At 58.3% G+C, this 24,302-nt stretch overlaps 1 protein-coding gene across 3 annotated transcripts in view; it reads right to left on the reverse strand.

Moving 5' to 3' along the window:
- The window catches only part of VAC14 (VAC14 component of PIKFYVE complex), a 57,708-nt gene that overhangs the window by 5,727 nt on the left and 27,679 nt on the right, over window positions 1-24,302 (reverse strand). For all 3 annotated transcript variants that reach the window (XR_007890553.1, XM_051629222.1, XM_051629223.1), the window contains exons 13-16: window positions 21,858-22,008; window positions 15,673-15,805; window positions 968-1,142; window positions 182-300 (exon numbers count right to left, since the gene is read on the reverse strand). Coding sequence is in view for 2 of the 3 variants with exons in the window: in XM_051629222.1 (XP_051485182.1) it covers window positions 182-300; window positions 968-1,142; window positions 15,673-15,805; window positions 21,858-22,008 (578 nt within the window). In the remaining variant the exon portion in view is untranslated. The remainder of the gene's footprint in view (window positions 1-181; window positions 301-967; window positions 1,143-15,672; window positions 15,806-21,857; window positions 22,009-24,302) is intronic.

The following is a 24,302-nucleotide window of genomic DNA, read 5'->3' on the forward strand; positions in this document are numbered from 1 at the left end:
CCACCACAAAACAAAGCAGGATGAGCCAAGGGGAAGGGAGCAGCCTGGGGTGGGGACACTGCCCTGGGAACGATTGTGGGCAAGGAGGCCGGGCTGGCCTGCAGGGTGACCTTGGTGGCCACAGAAGGAGCAGCCCAACCCCTCCTCCTGGCCATGAATCCCCCCCCCTCCCAAAGGATACAATTTCTGGATGAGGTCATAGGCGTGTTTGTAGTTCTGGGTGAGGAAGCAGAGGGACACGGTTGTCACCGGGTTGTGACACCAGGAGCGGTAGAGGCAGCAGAAGAGGTTCCGGCTTTCCTGGGGAACAGGCAGGTAGGTCACCCTCCTGAGTGGCCCCGAGAGCCCCAGGGTCCCCAGCACCCACCCACCAGGCTGGCAAGTGCCACCGAGGCACAAAGGAGCCACCCAGTCAGCCTGGCCCTGAGGTGAGGCCACCAGCCCTGGGAGATGGAGACCAGGCTGAGCAGGGTGGGTCTGGGGTGGCCCTCGGGGTGCTGTGCCCACTGCAGGACATGGGGATGGAGGAGGGTGGCTGGCCCAGCCCAGGGGACACCACGGCATGAGGAGGAGCAGGAGAAGCCTTCATTCCTCTCCTTGTCTTGTTTGGATGGTGGCAGCTGCTCTGCAAACCCTGCAGGCACGTTCCTGGCAGGGACAGCTGAGGGACCAGGGCTCTCTGCTCCTGCTGTCACCTGTCCCTTGGCCCGTGCTGGGGTGGAGGGAGGGAGGTGGCAGCTGCTCAAGGGCTCAGGGAGCCCATTTCCACCTCAGGGTAGAAAACCAAAAGTTGGGTGTGTCCTCCAGGTCCCCACAGCTTCTGTAGAGAGGAGGAACGAAGGGGCCACCCCAGGCACCTGAGATCCATCCCTGGGACCTTCTAGAGCAGCAAGATGTGCCTCCCAGGTCCCTGCCATCCCCATGATGTACCCCCCCCAGCAGCTGAGCCTGCCCCCACTGCTCATACCGGGGTCTTCAGGTCCTTCAGCTGGTTCCTCAGCTGGAAGAGCTCAGAGGAGGTCAGCAGGATGGTGTTCAGGGTGTGAACCATGGTAGAGGCGAACTTGAGGTCCTCCTCCCGAAGCAGGATGTCTGCCATGGAGTGGAAGATGTTCTCGGCGTTCAGAAGCAGACAAAGCTGCCTGCACATCACAGAGGAGAGAAACCAGGGGTGGAAAGGTGGGTAAAGCAGCCTGAGATCCTGGCCTGAGCCTGAACATCACCACCCCCTTCCTCCAGAGAGGACGTGGGACGAGAGACACCAAAAGCTGGGCGAGCACCAGAAGGGAGATGCTGTGGGGCAACACCAGGCTCTGCACGTGGAGGGTGCAGCTCCTCACACCAGGGCAAGGCCCAGAAGGACAACTGGGCTCCCTGCCTGCTGCTCGGGGACCTTGCTGCCACCTCCAGCCTCCTGGTGACCTCCCTTGAGAGGTTTCACCCTCACTTCCCACCCTTTCCATCTGCCTGCCCGGGCCCAGCTGGGTCGTGGCAAGAATGTCTGGCTTAACAAACTTCGAGGCATTCCCAACATTTTAGACCAGATACCAAAAAAAAAGGTGTTTTAGATTTTCCCCCTTCTGTGTTTGTTTGGATTTGGGGATTTCCTGTTTTTCTCCAGGCTCCTGCTTTCTTGGGCCTTGGTCTGAGGGCACCTGAAACGCTGCCCAGTGCTGGCTCAGCTCTCCAGTGCCCACATCAGGGAGACCTGGGGGAGCCCACCCAGCTCCCCCAGCTTCTCCTGTAACTGGGATGCTCCCTGAGTCCCCGTATCTCCCCAGCAGGAGACAGGGAACCTCAGCACTGGAGGAGATGCTGGTGTCCCCCAGAGCTCCTCTGCTTTCCCCCAGCTGCTACCAAGCACAGTTCCCAACCAGCAAACCTCAGCTGGCAACCAAATCTCCCCTTGGAGGCATCTCAGGAGGGTTTAGGAGGCAAAACTGGTTGAGTGGGAGGCATTGCTTCTGGAGTTTGGTTTGTCCAGGAGGTGGGAGGCCCACCTGAACCCCACCTGGGGTCATGTTTTCACCACCTCAGGTGAGGAGGAGGAAGGAGGCAAATTTCCAGCCCATGAAGAATCACAGAATGGTTTGGGTTGGAAGGGACCTTCAAGATCATCTCGATCCCACCCCCTGCATGGGCAGGGACACCTCCCAGCAGCCCAGGCTGCTCCAAGCCCCATCCAACCTGCCCTTCAACACTGCCAGGAATGGGGCAGCCACAGCTTCCCTGGGCAACCTGGGCCAGGCTCTCACCACCCTCACACCAAAGAATTTCCTCCTCATGTCTCACCTCAATCTCCCCTCTTCCAGTTTTAATCCCTTCCCCCTTGTCCTCTCCCTCCCTGCCCTTGTCCCAAGCCCCTCCCCAGCTTTCCTGGAGCCCCTTCAGGCACTGGAAGGTGCTCTAAGGTCTCCCTGGAGCCTTCTCTTCTCCAGAAGCAGCCCATATGTAGCAAGATACCACAGACCACCCCCTAAAGCCTGGAGTTTCAGGGATGCAGGAGGACAGGGAACAAATTTCTTCCTCTGAACCCTTCATCTTCTCCCAACTCTGCCAAGCAACCCGTCCCCTCCTGGCCCAGCCCTGAGCCCTCTCCATCCTGGGTGGACAATGAGATGCTCTGTGAGGGCTTTTTACGTAACCCAGCCCAGCACTTGCCCTGGACCCCCTTCCAATGGAACGGGCTGGGATAAATAAGCTCATTTATCCCAATTATTCTTACGTAAGCGGCCGCATTCATGGGGATGAAAACGCTTCCCCGGCTTCTCGCCGCTCGGACGCGGGGTTGGCTTGGAGGAGGGAAGAGTGGTGGGAAAGGGAAGGCAGGGAGGGAGGGAGGGAGGGAGGGAGGGAGGGAGGGAGGGAAGGAGGGAGGGAAAGCAGAGGTTTTTAGTCCAGGCTGATGGAGCCAAAAAAGCAAATCAATAGCTCAGCGTTGGGGACAGGATCCGGTCCCCGCCAGCTGCGGCCAAGGAAGGTCCAAGCCCAGCCCGGGAGAGAGTTGGCTCCATCCTATCCTACTCGCAGGAAAAGGGGATAATTGGATGCTCCATCCTTGCTGAAATGGCTCCAGCAGCTGGGCTGGGCACTCAGGCTGTGAAGCAGGATGATTTGTTGTGCCCAAAGAGGGGATGGGTTCTCCAGGGATAAACGTCGGGATGGTTTTACCCGCCGTGGGCTGGTGCGGCCGGGGCTGGCTGCCTGGGGCTGGGGCTTGGCTCCTGCCAGGCAGAAAGGGCAGGAGAATCATGGAATTCCAGACTGGTTTGGGTTGGAAGGGACCTTCAAGATCTAGTTCCATCCACCTGCATGGGCAGGGACACCTCCCACCAGCCCAGGTTGCTCCAAGCCCCATCCAACCTGCCCTTCAACACTGCCAGGGATGGGGCAGCCACAGCTTCCCTGGGCAACCTGGGCCAGGCTCTCACCAGCCTCACAACAAAGAATTTCCTCCTCATGTCCCACCTCAATCTCCCTCTTCCAGTTTTAATCCCTTCCCCTCATCCCATCCCTCCTTGCCCCTACCCAAAGTCCCTCCTCAGCTTTCCTGGAGCCCCCTCAGGAGCTCAAACAAGCTCCATCAAACAAAACCAGGGCTGGTGAGCACCCAGGGCAGCTCAGTGACCTCCAGAGATGTTGGATGGGTTTCAGCTCCCCCACTTCTCCATGGAAAAGGAGGGCTCTAACTTTCCATCAGCAGGAGCTGTGACACTGGGCTGGCAAATGTTGTTGTTGGCTGCTGGTGAGCAGGGGCTGAACGCAGCTGCTTTTGCATTCCAGGCCTGGTTTTGATCCATGGGGTTTGTTCCCCTTCCTTTTGGTGGCACTGGGGAAACTGGAACCCATCAGGGTGTTCCAGGAGCTGCCCCCACGTAGGAGCTCTCTGGGAACCACCAGCAGAATGAGCTTGTAAGTGCTCAGCAGCTTGTCCCAACACCCCTGCAGACTCGCAACTCCCCTTCCAAAGCCCAAAAGAGGTCCCCAAAGGAGGTGACAACTGGCTGGCCACGCAGCTGCTGGCCACTGTGACAGCAGCCAGCAGCTGAGCCCAACTGCCAGGGCTGGTGGGACAGGAGGGTCCCCATGAGCCCATCCCCTGGGATGCTTGGATGGCATGAGGGGAACGTGAGGCTGGGGATGGACAGGTGGCTTCAAACAGAGCCGGCGAGATGCCAGAGGGGGTGGCTGCAGGAGGGGACAGGGCAGGGGGGACAGCAGGAGGGGACAGGGCAGGGGTGGCTGCAGGAGGGGACAGGGCAGGGGGGACAGCAGGAGGGACAGGGCAGGGGTGGCTGCAGGAGGGGACAGGGCAGGGGGGACAGCAGGAGGGACAGGGCAGGGGTGGCTGCAGGAGGGGACAGGGCAGGGGGGACAGCAGGAGGGGACAGGGCAGGGGTGGCTGCAGAAAGGGACAGGGCAGGGGGGACAGCAGGAGGGGACAGGGCAGGGGTGGCTGCAGGAGGGGACAGGGCAGGGGTGGCTGCAGAAAGGGACAGGGCAGGGGGGACAGCAGGAGGGGACAGGGCAGGGGTGGCTGCAGGAGGGGACAGGGCTGGGGGGACAGCAGGAGGGGACAGGGCAGGGGTGGCTGCAGGAGGGAACAGGGCAGAGGGGACAGCAGGAGGGGACAGGGCAGGGGTGGCTGCAGAAGGGGACAGGGCAGGGGGGACAGCAGGAGGGGACAGGGCTGGGGGGACAGCAGGAGGGGACAGGGCAGGGGTGGCTGCAGAAGGGGACAGGGCAGGGGGGACAGCAGGAGGGGACAGGGCTGGGGGGACAGCAGGAGGGGACACGGCAGGAGTGGCTGCAGGAGGGGACAGGGCTGGGGGGACAGCAGGAGGGGACAGGGCAGGGGTGGCTGCAGGAGGGGACAGGGCAGAGGGGACAGCAGGAGGGGACAGGGCAGGGGTGGCTGCAGAAGGGGACAGGGCAGGGGGGACAGCAGGAGGGGACAGGGCTGGGGGGACAGCAGGAGGGGGACAGGGCAGGGGTGGCTGCAGAAGGGGACAGGGCAGGGGGGACAGCAGGAGGGGACAGGGCAGGGGTGGCTGCAGGAGGGGACAGGGCAGGGGGACAGCAGGAGGGGACAGGGCAGGGGTGGCTGCAGGAGGGGACAGGGCAGGGGGGACAGCAGGAGGGGACAGGGCAGGGGTGGCTGCAGAAGGGGACAGGGGGGACAGAAGAAGGGGACAGGGCAGGGGGGGACAGCAGGAGCCAAACCCCTTCTGTGTAACACCCAACAGGTACCCCCCATAAATATATATCCACATCCAGCCATAAATTACACACCAGATGTGTCCACCCATCAATAAATGCATATCCCAGATCTATCCATCCATAGGTATCTACCCCAGATATTTACACCCATAAATCCATATATATGACCCCCATAAATCCATATACACTGGGAGACTTCAAGCCCCAGTTCCTCTTGGGGTTGGTTGTGGCTCCTCCATCCATCCCCCTCCGACGTGACAATGGAAGGAGCCGGTTGGTTCCCACCCCCCCAGCATCATCCCAGTGCCTCTCCCCAGGGTTCTCCCTGCATCCCCCTGGGTGACACGCCCGTCCCCTTGCCTACAAGGACCTGCCAATCCCCTGAGGATCTCCTGGGATGGGAGAAGAGGAGGAGGAGGAAGGAGGGTCCCCGGGGGGGCAGCAGCCTGGGAGCATCGAGAGGTTGGCGCAGGCACCCGGCGGCGATAATGAAGTGAGGTATTTAAGGCCATTAAAATTTAACTCCTTCAATTAAAAGGGTTATTCGAGCCTTGCCAAGGCAGCCAAGGAACGTGGCAGATGGGAGGCAGTGCCTGCTGGCAGCGGGGGGACAATGGGGGACAATCTCCCTTTCCCTACCCCCTTCGGATGGGGTCCCAAGGGAGCTGGTGGGTCACCCCCAGGCCCCGCCGTGGGGACAGGACCCTGCTGGTCCCCCCGGGCTGAAGAAGCTGTGGAGGTCACCACCAGCTTCACACCACCATGCCACCCCGGGGTCCTCTCTGTGTCCCCAAGCTGCAGTCAGCACCAGAGCACCATGAAGCACCGGAGCCATCATTAAGCACCAAAGCATCATGAAGCACCGAAGCATCATGAAGCACCAGCGCAGTGACATCAATTCCCATCACCTTAATGATCCGTGGGGTGGGATTGGGGTGGGGTGGCCCTGCATGGAGACAAGCCAAAAGCCCTGGAGCAGGGAGCTGCTGCGGGAGCAGAGCCCAGGGGATGTCAGAGCCACGGGGTGGCTTCATCAACCACATCTCCAATTAAGGGCAAGCCCCGGCGTCCCTCCCAGCCCTCCTGCTTGGAGAGCAGGATGCCTGGAAACTCGGGATGCCTGGAAACCTGCTAATCTAAACATCATCTCAACTCCAGGCCTTCAGGGAGCTGTGGAGCTCCCATCCCACCCACTCCTTTAACCCCTTCAGCCCCATCCCCTGCTCAGAGCCACCACCCAGGAAGGGGGTGACCAAAGGGCTGCAGCTGCCCGACACTTGCTCGAAGGGGGTGACTGCCTGGTCTTCCTTAACACTAAAACCAATCCCAGCTGAAATCCAGCCCTGCTGCACATGGAGGCACCATTCCCACTGCTGGGACCTGCAAGGAGCCCTGGGTCTCCTCCTCCTTCTCCTCTCCCATCCCCAGAGATCCTCAGGGGATTGGCAGGGACACAGGGACACACACACACGCTGCTGGTCCCCACCACCGCCCGTTGCCTTCAGTGAAGCAGGTGCTTCTTCACAAAGCTCCAACCATTTGGTTTCTGAGCTCTGGGCAGAACCCGGGGCCCCAGCAGGGAGAGGATTGTGTCTCATTCCACTTCCAGCAACTGGGACGGAGCTGGAGCTGGGGAAGGAGCCAACCACGAGTTGCTCTGTCCTGCTTTTCAGCTCCCAGGGCCAGACCAGCTCCTCTCCCAGGGCTGCAAGGAGAGCAGAGCCTCCCTGTCCTTCCACCCCAGCCTCCTCTTCCTCTGCTCCCTTCCCTTCTCTTCCCCAAGGCTTCCCACCAAGTGGGACACTCCAGCTCAACCCACCTGCCCTGGGGAACCTCCAGCCCCTCCCATGCCCATCCCACTTCCACCCCCTAAAATCTTCCTGCTGGCAAAAGCAGCATCACCCCCAGCCCAGGGATCCATTAGGAATTTGCCAAGGAAGCAGAGATAAAATTAGGACGGGAAGGAGAGAGGGAGCAGGATGCCATCTCCTGTCCTTCCCCACCACGGTGGTGAAGACAATCCCAGTCCTCCATTTATCTCCTCCCTCCCTTTGCTGAATCCAGGGCTCTGGAGCAATGGAAACCATGGCAACCCCAGCAGCTCCTGCTCTTCAAAATTCCTGGCGTTTCATGTGAGGGACTGGGAAGGGTTTGGGAAGTTCAGGAGCAGTGGGGACCCTTCTGCAGGAGGCAGAGGGACCCTCTGCCCCCAGCTCCTCTCTCCCAGCCACCCATTCCCATCTCCATGCTGGAATGCTTCCCTAACGAGCTTGGGACCTCGTCAAAGAGAGGACTTGGTGGGGTCTGTTTCCTGGGGATGGGCTTCCAGGCACCCAGATGGAAGGAGATGCACGATGGAGCATCAGCAGCTGCTGGATGTGGGAAGCCAGAAAGTACAACCCAGCCAAGCAGAGCCCAGAAGAGTATGGAGAAGTCCTTGGGAAGACCAGCTCTGGAGCCAGGAGCTGTCAGGGCTCCCTCCAGGTGAGCAAAGATCCTGCTGCAGATGGCAGGAGGAGACGTATGGAGCCTGGGAAAGTGGAGACCAACCCTGTGATGCCTTCCTTGAAAAGGGAGAGGTGCAGAGTGTTTCCCTGCTGACAAGGAAACCCTCCCACGGAGTGTCTGCTCAGCAGAAGCTGTCAGTGTGACAACTGCTGCAGGAGCCCTGGTGCCAGCTCGGTGCTGAGCTGGGGCTGTCTGGGCTGTCTGGAGCTCCCCAGGGATCTCCAGGAGCAACCAAGGGAGATTCCCCACCAGCTTTCCTGCAGCACACACAGAGATGAGGATTTCAGACCAGCTTCAGTGGGTGAAACAAGCAGCTGGGTCCTGCAGAACCTCAGCCCATCAGCTCCACACCAAAGAGAAAGGGGAAGGGAACTGGACCAAGGAGTTTCTTCTTGAGAAGTTCCTTCAGACTTCTCCTTCAATGTCTTTTTTCTGAGCACCTTCAGCACAGAAGATGATCAGCCACTAATATCCTCTGGGATGGGCCAGAAGCTAAAAGATCACTAACTCTGAACGGTCCACTCAGCCCAAGGCATCACTCAGCTCTTCAGTGTCACACAAATGAAGGTGTCACTCCTCCCAGGTGAAACCCACATCCAGCACCAGCCTCCTGCTGCCCAACTTAGTGCATCCCAGGAGCTTCCTGGAGGAACCTTTATGGTGGCTCATGGATGAAGCTGTCCTGCCCATACGTGTGCAGCCCTCGAGCACCTGCACAGCTCACAAGACACTGCAGGAACATCTGAACATCTACAGGAAGCCCACCTAGAAATCAGGCAGCTCTCCCCTCCCAAAGAAAGCAAAAAACAACTCCCTGAGGAACCTCTGCTCTGACTTTCCAACCTTCCTATGACTCCACTGCAAAATGGATGGGGCAAGACCAAGTCTGGGTTCTTGGGGCTCCAAGCCTGAGGCAGAGCCACCCTGGGTCCAGGTTTCCAGGCCCAGCACCTTCTGTTCTGACTGGGAGGAAGGGCAGGGACTGGTTGAGGGAGGCCTGGAGATGATGAGTCAAGCAGCAGCAGATCCTTCCTTCGAGAGCAGGCTTCCCTTTCAGCCTGACAGCTGTGGCCTAATTTTCAAGAAAACTGACAAGCCCCTTATTTCTCCACCTCCCCCCACCCCATAATTTCTCTTCACTGCAAATAAAATAGGTTAAAGGAGCGGGAGCAAAGCTGTGACAACAGGAGCTGGGAGAGGAGGATGATCCAGTTCCACCACACAGGGCTTGGAGACTGGAGCCTTATCCCTGGGCTTGGCCTCCCCCTCCCCATCAATTTTGCTTGAAGATGCAGAAAGACAAGTGGTTTTGCTCCTAAAAGTGTGGCCAGGGGAGCAGGTTGGTTGTCCTAGAGGTGGACAAGCCTTTCCATCCCCACCTCCATAGGGATGAGTTGTTCTTCCCCATGGAGGGAGGGTAAATTCGGGGTTGGATGGTCCCACCAGGCACCCCTAGACCTCTGATATGGGAGGGAGCAGCTTGGGGGGGGTGGAGCAGGGCAGGAACACGGGGGTGTTGGAAGGTGAAGCTTTCCAAGAGGGCAAGAAAGAAGGGACTGGAAGAGGGTGGCAGTGTCCCATGGGCCCAGGGGTGGGAGGTGAAGGTGTCTCCTCTCTCCTTGCCACCATCTCGACCCGGAGCTGCCTGTCCCCTTCTTGCTTTGCCTGGGGCTCCCCGAGGCTGTGCCAGTCCCTGGGTGGCTTCAGGGAGAAGGGACAGGAGGAGCAGGGACACTGGAGGGACACACTCTAAAGCTCAGGAAAGGAGGTGGCTGCCAGGGACCTGGCCCTGCCCTGGGCTCCAGCCTCAGCCAAAGAAGATTCCCGATGGACGCTGCGGTTGTGATGCCCCCCCGAGGTCATTTTTGGCTTCACCCCCTGGTGCCTCTCAACAGCATGTGCTGGATCCTGCCTTTGGAGCTGGGATCCCTGGAGGAATCCATGGGGAGATGTAGGTCCAAGGAACCTCTCTCCCTTCAACCCTCCCAGGCCCACGGACGTGCAAGAGGAGAGCAGCTCCCAGCACCCCAAGAGCACCCCAAGCTACAAGGGGACCCAAGAGCTCCAACCAAGGTGGCTTTTGCAGAGCTCCAAGGCTTTCAGCAGGGAGCTGAAGGTGTCCCATCCTAGGATGCCTCATCCTGGGAGTGATGCTGGACCCACCGATGGGAGCTACGGAGCCTGCAGCTGGAGTGAGCTTCATCCAGCTGGGAGCACCCACCTGGGCTGGAAACAAAGTGGGATGGTGGGAAGCACTGGAGCACCCTTGCCCACCTGCAAATAAACACTGGGTGGCACGTGGAGAGGGAGGGATGAGCCCGTTGGAGACTGATGGGCTGTGAGATGCCCAGGAGCAGCCAGGAATGGGAAAAAAATCACTCCCTTGAGGAGAGCAGCAGAAGGCAAAGGCCCAAACCTGCCTTCAGGTTCTAAGTGAGCGTGTCCTGCACCTTGGGGACAATCCCAGGCAAGACTCCCTGGCAGAGAGATGGGGAAAATGTCACTATCCAGCCTTCCCCAGACTCCTTGTCCTGGCTCTTCCCTCCAAGGAGATGAATAAACCAAGATGTCACATTTGTAGAGCAAGAGAAGGCAAGGCCACCAGAAGCCCCAAGCCCCAACTGGTGGGATCAAGGGGTTAATTTAGCAGCTGATGGCCAAAACCACTTCCTCACCTGCCTGGACCAGCAGCTCCTCACCATGAGGGTCCTCACCCCACCAGCCAGGCAGGGACAAGCTGGGAAGACACCTTGGGAGCTGCTGGTGGTGAAGCCCTGCTCCAGAGGACATGCTGCTTAGGAAGCAGGGGAGCTGCAAGATTTGCTGCCCATCCCACCTTCTCCTGGCTCCCCCCCTTCCTGCTTTTCCAGAGCATTCCTGCTGGGATCTCAGGGAAAGCAACTGGGAGGGAGCAAACATCCCCCCACTGGGACCTGCCCTTGGAAGGAACTTGGCTGTTCTGGGAGGATTTTCCTTCCCTCCATACACTTCCTCTTCCTCCCCTCCACCCTCTGGCTGACCCAGGTCACCATTCCCAGCTCACTCTGGTGCTGCTCACATGTGGTTCCCATTTTCCTTCAGGAAAACCCATCAAATCCAGGCAGCTCCAAGAACAGTCAGTCCTGGAGCAGCTTTGGTGGGTAGGACACCAAGCTCATCCCCAGAAGCTGCTTCTCTCCAGCTCCTTTGGCTCTTGATGGCATCTCCCATCCTTCCTTGGTGGGTCCAGCCCCAGGTGGGGGCTGCCCCAGCTCCTGCTATCCCAGAAGGAACATCCATAGATGGAGCAACCTGGTTTCTCAATCAAAAAGAACTTCCCAGTGTGTTGCAACCCCAATCCTGCTCCATGGGGCTCCTCTGGAGGGTGTCCAGGAGCTGAGGATGATGCCCCAGAGCCTCAGGGAATGCAAACCTCGTGAGGTGCCTCCTCCACTGGGCTCTTGGAGCCCATTGCATGATGTAAAGCAGGAGCTGGGGGGTTGCTGGAGGTCCACTGGGGTTGTTGGAGACACATCAAAGCCCCCGAGGAGCCCAGGCCCAGCTGGGGCACTGGGAGAGACATAAAAGCAGAGCCTGGATGTCCCCACACCACTAAAACACTGCTCTGGAGCTCCAGCTGTGGGGTTTCCCATGCCTGGGTGGAGGCAGAGCTGCTGCTTTGGTGTTTTCTTCTGAGCATCTTCAGCACAGATAATGATCAACCACTAATATCCTCCAGGATGGGCCAGAAGCTAAGCAGTTGGGCCACTAACTTGGAAGCTGAATGGTCCACTCAGCCCAAGGCATTGTCTGTCACACAGAGGAAGGTGACAACTCCTGTCACACAGATGAAGGTGACAGCTCCTCCAAGGTGAAGTCCACATCCAGCACCAGCCTCTGGCTGCCCCACTTGGTGCATGCCAGGAGTTTCCTGGAGGAAACTCATGGAATGGTTTGGGTTGGAAGGGATCATCTTCATGAGCATCTAGTTCCAGCCCCCCTGCATGGGCAGGGACACCTCCCAGGTTGCTCCAAGCTTCGTCCAACCTGCCCTTCAACACTTCCAGGGACGGAGTCCTTCCCATGGATGAAGCTGCCCTGGACCTACAAAGCTCTCAAGATGCTGTAGGAACATCTCAGCACCTAGAGGAGGCCCACCTGGCAAACAGGCAGCTCTCCCCCTCCCAACCCCCCACGAAAGCCCCACCACACCACCTCAGATCTCCAGCCACGGCTGGTTGGAAGCGCAGCCGGCGAGAAGAGACTTTGGGGAGCAAAGAGGCCTTCAGGGGAGGCAGAAAAAGACACAAAGAGGGAGGGGAAAAAAGAAGAAAAGGTCTTCTCCAGTTCCTCCTCTCCACGAGGCAGGAGGGGGGCAGGGAGAGCTCAGCTGGTTCCAGCAGAAGGGCAGGCAGCCAAGGAGCCTCCTGGCAGGCAGAGCGGTGGCTTTTTGCAGCCTCCTGACACAGAAGCTTCTCTTGTAGCTCCCACAGCTGTTTGGATTTTACCCGAGTTCATATCCCAGTTTATCAAAGAGGCTCCAGGGCTTTTTTTTTTTTTCCCCCCTTCTTATTTTGGGGTTGGTTTTGGGGTGGTGTGGTTTTTTTCTGCACTTTGCTGAACGGTTCCTGCAAATCAACCCCAAACAAACGTGGGGTTTGTTCGGCCACGCGGGGAGGGTGGGGGAGAGGATGAGGTGACATGCGTGTGTGTCCCCTCCCCACCCTCTCTGCCCTTGGTGGTGGGACCAGAGGGGTTTTTTGGGGCCCGGGTTTGGCAACGGGAGCATCAGCCCATGGGAAGGAAGGAGGAGCAGGAGGGGATCCTGGATCCCAGCCCCGGGAAGCTCCAGCTCATGGAGAGGGTGAAGCTCAGCAGGAAGGGTTGAGACTTCTGGCCAAGCAAACCTGATGTCCAGGGGAGTCTAAAAAGTGTCCAGGTTTAGGTCAAGAGGAGGATTTTGGACAGTCCCAGCTCCTGAGTATCCCCCCATGAGGGGCTGGGACAGCCAGGCAGGAGGAAGGGATGAGGTTAAGGCTGGGGGGGGACAGTGCATCACTGGATGGTGGTATCTGGAGGCTTCAGTGTCTCCTCACTCCCAAAGCAGAGACCCAGCAGCTTGGCCCAGGATCCCTCATGAGCTGAGCCTGAGCTCAGCCCCTCTCCCACTTCCATCCCAGTGGGATGCTGGTGGGCCACCCTTTCCTTCCCACCCTCATGGATGGAGAGCAAGGCCCAGCCATCTCCCATGGTCCTCACCACCTGCCAAGAGCAGGGACACGCTGGCCCTCTGCCCCCACCTCCAGCTTCCCATCCCAGATGACAGCTCCCTTGGCTTCTTTCTCCCTCCTTTTGGAGGAGCAAGGGGTGTTACCCCATCAGCCCCAGCTTCTCTTCAAGGCAGGAAAGGCCCTTTCTGCCCAAAAAGAGAGGACTGGCAACTCCAGCCCCACGCCAAGGATCACCGTAAAGCCCTTCATGCACCCAGTGTCACATGTGGGTGTTTGTCCCCAGCTCTGCTAGCCAGCTTTCTGCTGGCACCATCCAGGCAGGACTTGGGAGACCTCAAGGAAGACTCAGGATTTCCAGCCAGGTGAATTTTCCCATCTGCAGGAGCCAGAAACTCCATCATGAGACTTGGGATTTTCCACCTCCCTACTTAATGCCATCAACTGGCTGAATAACCTCATTTCCTCCAGACTATGTCTTCCTGATAGGATGGAGATCCAGCCCACCCTCCTGGCCCACCCCCCCACGGGGTCCCAACCCCAAAAAGCCAAGGACCATCCTTGGTCCCAACAGCCAAGCCCTGCATCGTGCACCAGGTGGGAGGTGGCTGAAAAGTTGCCCCAGGGCTTCTTCCACACAGCTCCACCTCCAGAAACACCCGGTGAGAAGGTGCCAGGCAGCAGGGAGGTTATTGGAACTGGAAGAGGGAGATTGAGGTGAGACATGAGGAAATTCTTGAGTGTGAGGGTGGTGAGAGCCTGGCCCAGGTTGCCCAGGGAAGCTGTGGCTGCCTCATCCCTCCAGAGAGACCTTAGAGCACCTTCCAGTGCCTGAAGGGGCTCCAGGAAAGCTGGGGAGGGACTTGGGACAAGGGCAGGGAGGGAGAGGAGAAGAGGGAATGGATTAAAACTGGAGGAGGGAGATTGAGGTGAGACATGAGGAGGAAATTCTTTGGTGTGAGGGTGGTGAGAGCCTGGCCCAGGTTGCCCAGGGAAGCTGTGGCTGCCCCATCCCTGGCAGTGTTGAAGGGCAGGTTGGATGGGGCTTGGAGCAACCTGGGCTGCTGGGAGGTGTCCCTGCCCATGCAGGGGGTGGGACTGGATGGTCATTAAGATCCCTTCCAACCCAAACCAGTCTGGGATTCCATGATTCTATGATCCCAGCCCCTCCCAGGGCTGCTCTCTCTCCCTGCTGTGAGCAACAGCTGGGCTGGCTGGTGGGCAGGGCGGGCTGGGACGTGGGAACGCGCGTACGGCCTCGATTGGAGACGCAGCTAAAAATAGCAGCATGAGGCTCCCACGTTCCCTGGGTCTCTCTGGCAAGAGATCAGTCTCTTCCTGGGAGTCCTGCACAACTTCTCCTCCTCTTGCTTTTCCCAGAGGCAGCCGAGATGCAACTCACCCCAATGCCCTTCAAGGGCCATCAGTAGGTTCCAGAGTTAACCCCTCATACCTGAGGGCAGGGCTGGTCCCTCCCAGACCTCCCTCCCCTTTGGCTCCAGACCTGCAGGAACCTCACGTGAGTCCCAACGTGACTTGACAAAGGGCAGAACTTTCTGGTTTTGATCCTTTCTTTTTGCTGGTTTCTCAGATTTTTTGGGCCATGAGTCATGGTCAGAAGATGAGCAGCCACGAGCCGGTCCCACCATCCCCCCAGCCCTCCCAGCCAAGGCTCATCCTCCCACAGCCAGAGGGAAAAACTGGAGGTGACCATGATCTGGAAGAGCCTTCCATGGGTTCCTGCCCAGGCTCATTACTGCTCTCATTACTCCACTCCCTTCACAAGGAATTGGGCCACTCAAAGCAGGGGCTGTGAGGAGCATGGAGAAGAGAGGGGACACTGCTGGTGGGACACTGTCCTACCCTAATCTTGATCTCCCGTGGGAGAAGGGCTTGGCTTTCTGGCTCTCCCCACCTCCCTCTGGATCCTGAAAGCAAGGGAGGAGAATCCTGCTCCCTCCTCACCCATCTTCCCACCTCCCCTCGACCATTAAGCCCGTTATTTCCCAGCGAGCTGAGGAACTGGTGTCCCTTGTCCCAGGTTGCATTTCATTAAGGGTGACACCCTGCCAGGTGCCACCACCCTTGGCTCCTCAGCCTCCACAATCCTTGGCTCTCCAGCCTCCACAATCCTTGGCTCTCCAGCCTCCACCACCCTTGGCTCTCCAGCCTCCACCACCCTTGGCTCTCCAGCCTCCACAATCCTTGGCTCTCCAGCCTCCACCACCCTTGGCTCTCCAGCCTCCACCACCCTTGGCTCTCCAGCCTCCACAACACTTGATTCTCCAGCCTCCACCACCCTTGGCTCTCCAGCCTCCACCACCCTTGGCTCTCCAGCCTCCACATCTTCTCCTTAAAAAGCCAAAGCAAAACCTACCAACTCCAAGCACCAAAACACTTGGCCCAGGGGATGAAGCTTTCTCTGGACCAGCATCTCACCAAGCCAGCTACAGGGATTCACTCACCTTGGCACCCTGAGAGCAAACCTGTCTCCATGCTGGTCTAGATGTTCCTCAACAAAACAGGCTCTGACAACCCTATTTAATAAGGACCTACTTTGCCTCCAGGGATGGGAACAAGAAACATGGTGCCTCAACACGTGAAGGGCAAGTCCTATTTGCTCTTGAACCATCTGCTGGTGAGCAAGGGAGGCTTGGAGAAATGGGTTTGGCTCTGAGGGAGCCTGGTGCTTGGGCTGTTGTCCCCAGCCCACCCTCCCCAGGTGAGATGCTCTGACCTGATGATGAAGGCTCCTCTGGTCTCCAGGAGTTTCCGTTCGCTGCTGAAGCGCTTGAGCAGGTTGATCATGAACTTGTAGAAGTAGGAGTTCATGGTGGGGGTGGAGGGTGAGCACTCCAAGCCTTTTGGACCTGGGGAGGGAAGGGGAGAGGAAATCAAAGAGTGGTTGGGGCCTTCCTGCCAGATCAGAGAGCAGACCCCCAAAATCTGGTGACAGCAGCGGGCAGAGAAGGGTCAGGACATGGGAAGAAGGTTTCCAAGCCTCAGACAATGACACCTGCTTGATCCCAGCAGAGCCAGCCCCTCCATCCCAGGGGAAAACATCTTGGGGTGTTCCCAGCTCCTGCAGCAGCACATGGGGATGAAAAGGGCTTTTTTTTGGGAAGTCCTCCCAGTCAGAAGCTGGTAGGAAAAGGGTGCCTGAAGTTCTGAATCAACAGGCAACCCTGGCTCCTTGGCTACAGCAAGTAGACTCATCCCCAAACCTGGACTGCTGGTGAGCTGAGGAGCTTTTAACCCAGCCCCACGTGCCCCACATGCCCCCAGCCCCATGTGCACGTGGTGGCAAGACACCCACCTCCAGCCCTGGACCACCATCAGATGTGATTCCCTCTGAGCAGGAGCCACTTGGTGCAACAGGGTCACCTAGAAGGTGCCCCAGGGCTCAAACCCCAGCAGAGCTCCAGGCTTAGAGGTTGGACCAAAAAATAGGGTTTTTTTTCCTTTGTTCTCTGCAAAACTGGGACAGGTGACTCTGCAACACAGGGAGCTCCTTTCCAGAACTTCTCCTGTGGAAAGACCATGTCTAACCGTGGTGAGGAGGGAAGCTGGGACACATGAGGGCTCCAAGGTTCTTCCCCCCCATCCTGAGAACAGCCAGGATTTCCATCAGGTTGCTAAAGAGAACCTGAAGAGTTTGATCTCTGGATGTTGTTTTGCTTCTCCTGAGACTCAGCAGGGCAAGGAGCAACCAATTCAAGCTTCAAAAAAGCCACCAAAGCTCAGCAAAGCTGATGGAAGAACCACTGGGCTGCTCTCCATCCTGCCTGTCCTGGAGAGCCACAGAAATGCAGATGGGGGCTCAGCCAAGGCAGCTTCCCCAGGCTTGGATGTAGCAACCAAGAGAACATCCACAGCCAAAAGGAAAAGGAGAATAACCCCCCCCAGGTCACCTGGACCAGAACATGGTGTCTCCTCCCCGCTGGAGCCATGGGACACCTACATGTTCCTAGGGAAGGTTTCCACCATGGGACACCTACATATTCCTAGGGAAGGTTTCCACCATGGGTCACCATGCTGGAGCAGCTTCCAGGGCTGAGAAACCAGAGTGCTGAGGCTTCAAAAGCCTCAACCAAATCTCATCTGGAGTTTAAGAGGGCAACACATCTTCCAAGTGGGCAAAAGGGTCTTCTTGCAAAACCTCCACCCTTCCCATTTGCTCTGTGTTTACAGGATGCCCAGGATTCCTTGTTTGCCACTGGGAAACCCTTCCTGGCTGGCCACCCCGTGGCTCACAACTGGGCACAGTGGTGTCCCCAGTTCCACAGAGCTGTGGGAGCATCTTGTCAAGTGCTTCTAGGGAGCACGAGAGACCAGCAGGGAGAAGTGTAAAGAAAACTGTGGCTCCCTGAGTTGCACCTCTTCCCTTCCCCCAGAGCCAGGCTTGGCAGATCCATCACCTGCCAGATGGGCTGTGAGCAGGGGTGGGTGGCATGTCACCCCCTGCTGTCTCTGGTTCTCACCTGGCTTGGAGGAGGGAGCTGGAAGAAGGAAGATGCTGCTTGGAGAGATGGTGAAACTCAGCTATAACAGGAACAACTGGGAAATCTGGGCCCATGGGAACATCAGAGCAGTGGAAGAGTTGGTAGAAACAGGTCAGAGCACCTTCCAGTGCCTGGAGGGGCTCCAGGAAAGCTGGGGAGGGGCTTGGGACAAGGGCAGGGAGGGAGAGGACAAGGGGGAAGGGATTAAAACTGGAAGAGGGAGATTAAGGTGAGACATGAGGAGGAAATTCTTTGGTGTGAGGGTGGTGAGACCCTGGCCCAGGTTGCCCAGGGAAGCTGTGGCTGCCCCATCCCTGGCAGTGTTGAAGGGCAGGTTGGATGGGGCTTGGAGCAATCTGGGCTGGTGGGAGGTGTCCCTGCTCATGCAGGGGGTTGGAACTGGATGATCTTTAAAGTCCCTTCCAACCCAAACCAGTCTGGGATTCTATGAATTGCAGCCCCATGGAAAAGTAACTCTGCACCCTCCAGCCAGCCTGGACCCTTCCCAGTGTCTCCTGGGCTGAGAAATCCCTTCCTGAGGGAATCTCCACAGCTTGGAGACACGTGTAGACTTCTCAACTGACCTAATCCAGCATCAGCAGCACCTGAGTGCCCCCATCCATGGGTACTGGCTCCAGCAGGGCCCAGAGAACCCCTGCCAAGCCTCCCTGCACCCCCAGCTCCTCGCTGGGTCGCGCCGTTCCCAGCGCCCGCCCGGCCACACCATCCATCAACCCCCAGAGGCCACCAGGGATCTATATTAAGGTCCTTATAAATATATATTGTAGAGCAGCCAGGAACATTGGGGCTGTCTGGCTGCTTGATGGGCTGAGCCACCTCCAGGGAAGTCAAGGGAGGTGATTCTCCTCCTCTGCTCTGGTGAGACTCCACCTGGGTCCAGTTCTGGAGCCCCCAACGTAAGGAACATGGGGCTGTTGAGTCCAGAGGAGGACATGGAGATGATCCAAGGGCTGGAGCAGCTCTGCTATGTGGACAGGCTGAGAGAGTTGGGGGTGTTCAGCCTGGAGAAGAGAAGGTTTCAGGGAGACCTTATAGGGAGCACTGGAAAATGTCCAGAGCTTCAGGGTCTGGGCCCAATTGGAGATGTTCTTCTCACTGGGGCTTCCCTGTGGGGACCTCCTTGGGGTGACATCATGGAATCCCAGACTGGTTTGGGTTGGAAGGGACCTTCAAGACCATCTAGATCCAACCTCCCTGCATGGGCAGGGACACCTCCCAGTAGACCAGGTTGCTCCAAGCCCCATCCAACCTGCCCTTGGAACGTGCTGAAGTCTTGGAAATTGCAAACCCAGGTGGGAAGGGGAGAAGTGTCCGGGCAGCCCTGCAGGGCCAGCCTGAGTTTGGGGGATGTTGTTTCCTCAGCAACATCCTCTGGTCCAGAGAAGGAAGAGTGGAGGTTCTGCAGAGCCCAACTGAGCTGCCACCACCTTCCCATCTGTTCCCACCTCCATCCTGCACCAGCTTTTTTTGCAGGAGGAAAGGGAAGATTTGCCTTTCTTTTTTTCTGAGCCCCCAGCTCTATTTTTACCCCGCTCCTCCCTCCCTGGGTTTGCAGAAGCTGAAATTCAAAACATCCTGGGGAAGGCTGCAGGGGAGAGGGGAGGGGATGTCCAGCCCTCAGATCATCTCCGTGGCCTCCTCTGGACCTGCTCCAACACCTCTATGTCCTTCTTGTGCTGAGGGCTCCAGAGCTGGACCCAGCCCTGCAGGAAGAGCCTGAGCGGAGCAGAGGGGAAGAATCCCTTCCCTCCACCTGCTGGCCTTGGTGACAACCACTCCTGGGTCACTTTACTACTTGTCCTGACCTCCTCACAGTTGGCAAAACCCTCCCAAAGCAAAGCAGGCAGCTGGAACCCCACCACACAACCCTGTCGGGTGCTTGCACCACCACCCCAAGGAGCCCTGCAGGCTGGTCAGAAGAGAACCAAGGACAACCTCATGGAGGTCACCACCCAGCCAGCCTCTCCCAGCCCAGCCAGAGAAGGTTGGGAAGAGAGACGTGGGGTCTCCCAGGAGGTGCTGAGCTGGGTTGGCCCCAGCTCATTGTGTTTGGAGAAGGCACCAGGAGGAGTTGACCTGATGTAACCGGAGAACAAAGCGGCTCCATCCAGCCCGGAGCTGGGAACAGGCTGCGGAAGCAGGACACGGCTTTCCTGCCTCAGCCACCAGCAGCTGAAGGAAACCGACCTGAATGGCAGGGAAACAACTGCACAAACACCTCCCCAGGGAAGAAAAAGAGCCAGAGGAAGTGGAAGAGGAAGAGCACGGGGGGCACCAGCCCCTTCTGCCTCCATCCTGCCCTCGCTGCTTGGGTGGCAAAGCCCGGAGAGCTGGGATGGAGAACGTGGTGTGACCTGCTGCCAGCTCCATGGTTGGAAGGGGTTTCCCAGCTGGTTCACCTGCAAACCACCAACTGGGGCAGGTAGGAAAGGAGCAGACTGGTCCTGGCTCTGCAGCTCTTCTCCCACCACCAGCATCTCCATCAGCAAAGGCTGGAGGGAACGGGGTGACGTAACCGCAGGGAGAAGAGCTGGCATCTGGAGAGATGTGCTTGGGGAATGCTGCCCTGCATCCCAGCCCAAAACCAGTGACCCCAGAAGGTCCCTTTGGTGCCAGCACCTAGTGGTTTTTTGCCTGGGAAGGGCTGCATTCCCAGAGGCAGCTGGGCAGAGGTTGGGTTCACCTGCTCTCACCATACGTCCCAACCCCAGGACCACACAGAGGAAGGGACTTCTACCAACCACTCCAAAAAAACAGCACCCCCTTCTTTCCAAGAGTCTCTGCTTCTCCAGGGGTGATCCAGGAAGGTCCTGGCCCAGCTGTGACCCCTGCTTCTTCCAGAAGCTGGAACCCAGCAGCTCATCTGCTCAGAGCCAGACAGGACCAGGGCCACGTGAAAGGCCTGAGGCCAAGGAGCTGGTTCCTTGTCCCCTCCCCAGAACCATCAGCTTTTGGGTGAAAGCCAACGACCCTGCCAAGCTCAGCCCCACACACATTCCCATAGCAACCATCTTTCCAGTGCATTCCAAGGCAAGGGGAAGCAGGTGAGGAACCCAGCAGCCCTGGGGGAATCTGCATGGGGGGGGGGGGGAGGAAGAGGGGCAAGTTGCCCCACGTTGGGGCAACGGGAGCTCCAGCAGATCTGCTTGGAGGTGGAGAGCAAACCAGACTCTTTTGGAATGTTACACTGGAAAAGTGAAGCCAAGTTGCTCCTCCAGAGAGCTCCAGGGGCCACGGCAGCTGCTAGGATCCCAGCCATCCAGCCTGCTATTTTTAGCTCATCCAGCAGGAAGGAAACCTCAGACAACCACCAGTGTGAGCTGAGCTGCAGCTTGGCCAGCGCTGCAGGAGCTGCTCCACCCAGCTGAGGATGGATGAGGCTCAGGGAGGTCACCAGGGCCAGGCTACAGGCTGCCAGAGCTGCAACTGAATCCATCCAAACCACCCAAAAAGCTGAGCTGGTGGGTGGGGAGGAGCTCTGTGAGCCCAGGGAGGGATGAGGGAGCTGAGATCTTCAGAGAGAACAAAGCATGGGAGGGGCAGGGTCAGGCTCCCTCTCCAGGGGGGACGTGCAGGGCCCCGTGGCCACGTCCTGTGTGGGGAGTGGTGGCCTTGGCTGAGGCCCCAGGTTGGGAGCCAAAGCTGCTGAGAAACGTGCTCCTGGCCAAGACAACCTGGCCTGGAGGAGGATGATGGGGAGGCCCTTAAATAGCAGCAGTGGAGGAGAAGGGGCAGCCAGGCCACAGCAAAGGATGAGCCACAGACAAGGGGAGGTGGGAAGAACTTCCTGATGTGTCAGGGTGATGGATGGAAAGGGTTTTACTTTTTGATCCCCTCAGAAAATAGGAGAGTCCCTCTTCATGTCTCTTCTGAGGTCTGAGCCTGAGAGAGCTGGGGTGTTCAGCCTTTAGAAGAGAAGGCTCCAGAGAGACCTTAGAGCACCTGCCAGTGCCTGAAGGGGCTCCAGGAAAGCTGGGGAGGGGCTTGGGACAAGGGCAGGGAGGGAGAGGACAAGGGGGAAGGGATGAAAACTGGAAGAGGGAGATTGAGGTGAGACATGAGGAGGAAATTCTTTGGTGTGAGGGTGGTGAGAGCCTGGCCCAGGTTGCCCAGGGAAGCTGTGGCTGCCCCATCCCTGGCAGTGTTGAAGGGCAGGTTGGATGGGGCTTGGAGCAGCCTGGGCTGGTGGGAGGTGTCCCTGCCCATGGCAGGGGGGTTGGATCTAGATGATCTTGAAGGTCCCTTCCAACACTCAGAGCACTGTAGCAGCTCATAGTCAACATGAGCAACCTTGAACGGGCAACACGGGCACAGGCTGAACCCTCTGCAGACCCATCTCTGCTTTGGACACCCCCCAGTGCTGGTGGGCACAGAGTGAGCAGCCATGGAGGGCACTCACCAGAGGAGCTCAGCTGGCCAGTCCTGGCTGGGACATGAAGCTCCACGGGGCCAGGTCGCACCTCGGAGCCATCAGAGGGACCATGATCTTCTGTCTGTCCTGCTGGGGAAGAAGCAATCTCAGCCAGCACCTCCAGGTCCTTCAGGATAACCTGCAGAGAGAGGGATGGCAGGGGGTGAGCCAGGGGGACAAGGCCTCTCTTCCAAACCCACCACCTGAGAGGGACAGATGGGAAGGAATCACCAAATCCAGGTGCATCAAGAAAGGTGTGGAGAAGAGAGGGCTCCCTGTGGAGTGGAAGGGCTGCCCACCAAGTTCAAGGGCTACCTACCAAGTTTCAAGTGGAAATCTCAAATGATTGCAGAGGGGATGGGGCAGGAAAGAGAAAAGGGGAGACCCACCCCCAGTTTCTGCTCTGCAAGTCCCAAGGGAGCATGTGAAGTGGAATCTCATTTACACAAGCAGGAGCAGGGCTTGATTCTCCCTCCTGGGGAGGTCTGGGCTCTGCTTCCCTGCTCCCATTCATGATGGCAGATTTGGGACCAGCTCAGCAGAAGAAGGGGATGGTCTTGGGGGCAAACATCAGCCATCCAGCCCCTTCCCAGGCCAGCATCCCAGGCAGGACCAGGCCAGCATCCCAGGCAGGACCAGGCCAGCATCCCAGGCAGGACCAGGCCAGCATCCCAGGCAGGACCAGACCAGCATCCCAGGCAGGACCAGGCCAGCATCCCAGGCAGGACCAGGCCAGCATCCCAGGCAGGACCAGACCAGCATCCCAGGCAGGACCAGGCCAGCATCCCAGGCAGGACCAGGCCAGCATCCCAGGCAGGACCAGACCAGCATCCCAGGCAGGACCAGGCCAGCATCCCAGGCAGGACCAGGCCAGCATCCCAGGCAGGACCAGGCCAGCATCCCAGGCAGGACCAGGCCAGCATCCCAGGCAGGACCAGGCCAGCATCCCAGGCAGGACCAGACCAGCAACCCAGGCAGGACCAGGCCAGCATCCCAGGCAGGACCAGGCCAGCATCCCAGGCAGGACCAGGCCAGCATCCCAGGCAGGACCAGGCCAGCATCCCAGGCAGGACCAGACCAGCATCCCAGGCAGGACCAGACCAGCATCCCAGGCAGGACCAGACCAGCATCCCAGGCAGGACCAGACCAGCAACCCAGGCAGGACCAGACCAGCAACCCAGGCAGGACCAGATCAGCATCCCAGCTAGCCCAGCATCCCAGGCAGGCTCAGGCCAGCCAGGCAGAGCTGCCAGTCAGATTTCATCTCTCTTTCCTCCCAGAAGTTGCCAATCAGTCTATATTTAGCACTTCTGGAGAAGTCATTACAGGGTGGGTTGGTTTTTTTTTTTCCTCCCCTCTTCTTGTCCTCAGCCCTTGTCATGTCTCAGGCTATTTTGGGTCCCCCTTCATTCAGATGTCCTTGGGGGGAGATGTTTCATCAGCCCTGCCTGGTGCAGCAAGGCTGTGTGGAGCACAGAGGCTGCCAAAAAGGGTTGGTGGCCACATCTGACCCACCAGCAGCACATCCCTGACCACCTTTTGCCCACCAGCACAGCAGCTCAGGCTTCCCAGCTGTTCCCAGGAGGCATCTTCTGAAGGAGCTGCAGTTCTACAGCACTTTTAGCTCCTGAGCTACCAAAAAAAAAGCCCCTTACCCTCAGTAAAAAAGCCAATTCTGGCTTTTTTTGATGGTGCAGAACTTGAAAATATGAGCCTAAAATCAGAAGGAGGAGCCTTTGGGTTTCTCTGCTGCAGGGATCTTGAGATGCTGGGGCTTTGTTTTTTGTAATTAGGGCTGATTTTTAAGACCCAGCAGCCTTGGAGCAGGCAGCAAGGTGTCCAGGCAGGGCTGGTGGTGGGGAAGAGGATCTTCAGAGGTCCCTTCCAGCCCCCAACGTTCAGTGAAGCAGCCTGGCCTGGGCACCAGGAGGTTCCATCCTGCTTGGGCAGCCCTTGTGCCTAGAAACATGATTCAACCCCAGCCCCTGGCTCCCCTGGGGCTGAAAAAAACCAAAGGGTAATAACAACTTGTGCCACAAGGAGCTAAGATGCTGCTGTCCCCAAAGAATATGGGACCTCACCACCATCTCCAGCTTTCATCTCCTTCCAGGGAAGGGACACTATGATCCTTGGAGGAGGAAGGACCTTGGTCCTCCCTCTCCACTCAGCTCTGCAGGGTTTTCAACCATGGGTGGCTCAGTGAATGCAAAGCTGCTGGTGCTCCCTTTCCAGAGGAGGATGCCCCTGAGCAGAACTCAATCACACCTGGGTTCCTGAAGCCCTCTGTAGATTCTCCAGGGGCTAATCATGAGGCTCAGCTGAACTTGCAGTGGGGGGAAGGCACTGATTTAGGTCTCAGGTTGTCCCAGAATGATTCCATGAACCAGCCCCTGGAACTGCATTAATCCCCCAACAGCCCACCCATCCAGCCCA

The sequence above is a fragment of the Apus apus genome, chromosome 11 (genome assembly GCF_020740795.1).
Source record: "Apus apus isolate bApuApu2 chromosome 11, bApuApu2.pri.cur, whole genome shotgun sequence".
NCBI lineage: Eukaryota > Metazoa > Chordata > Aves > Apodiformes > Apodidae > Apus > Apus apus.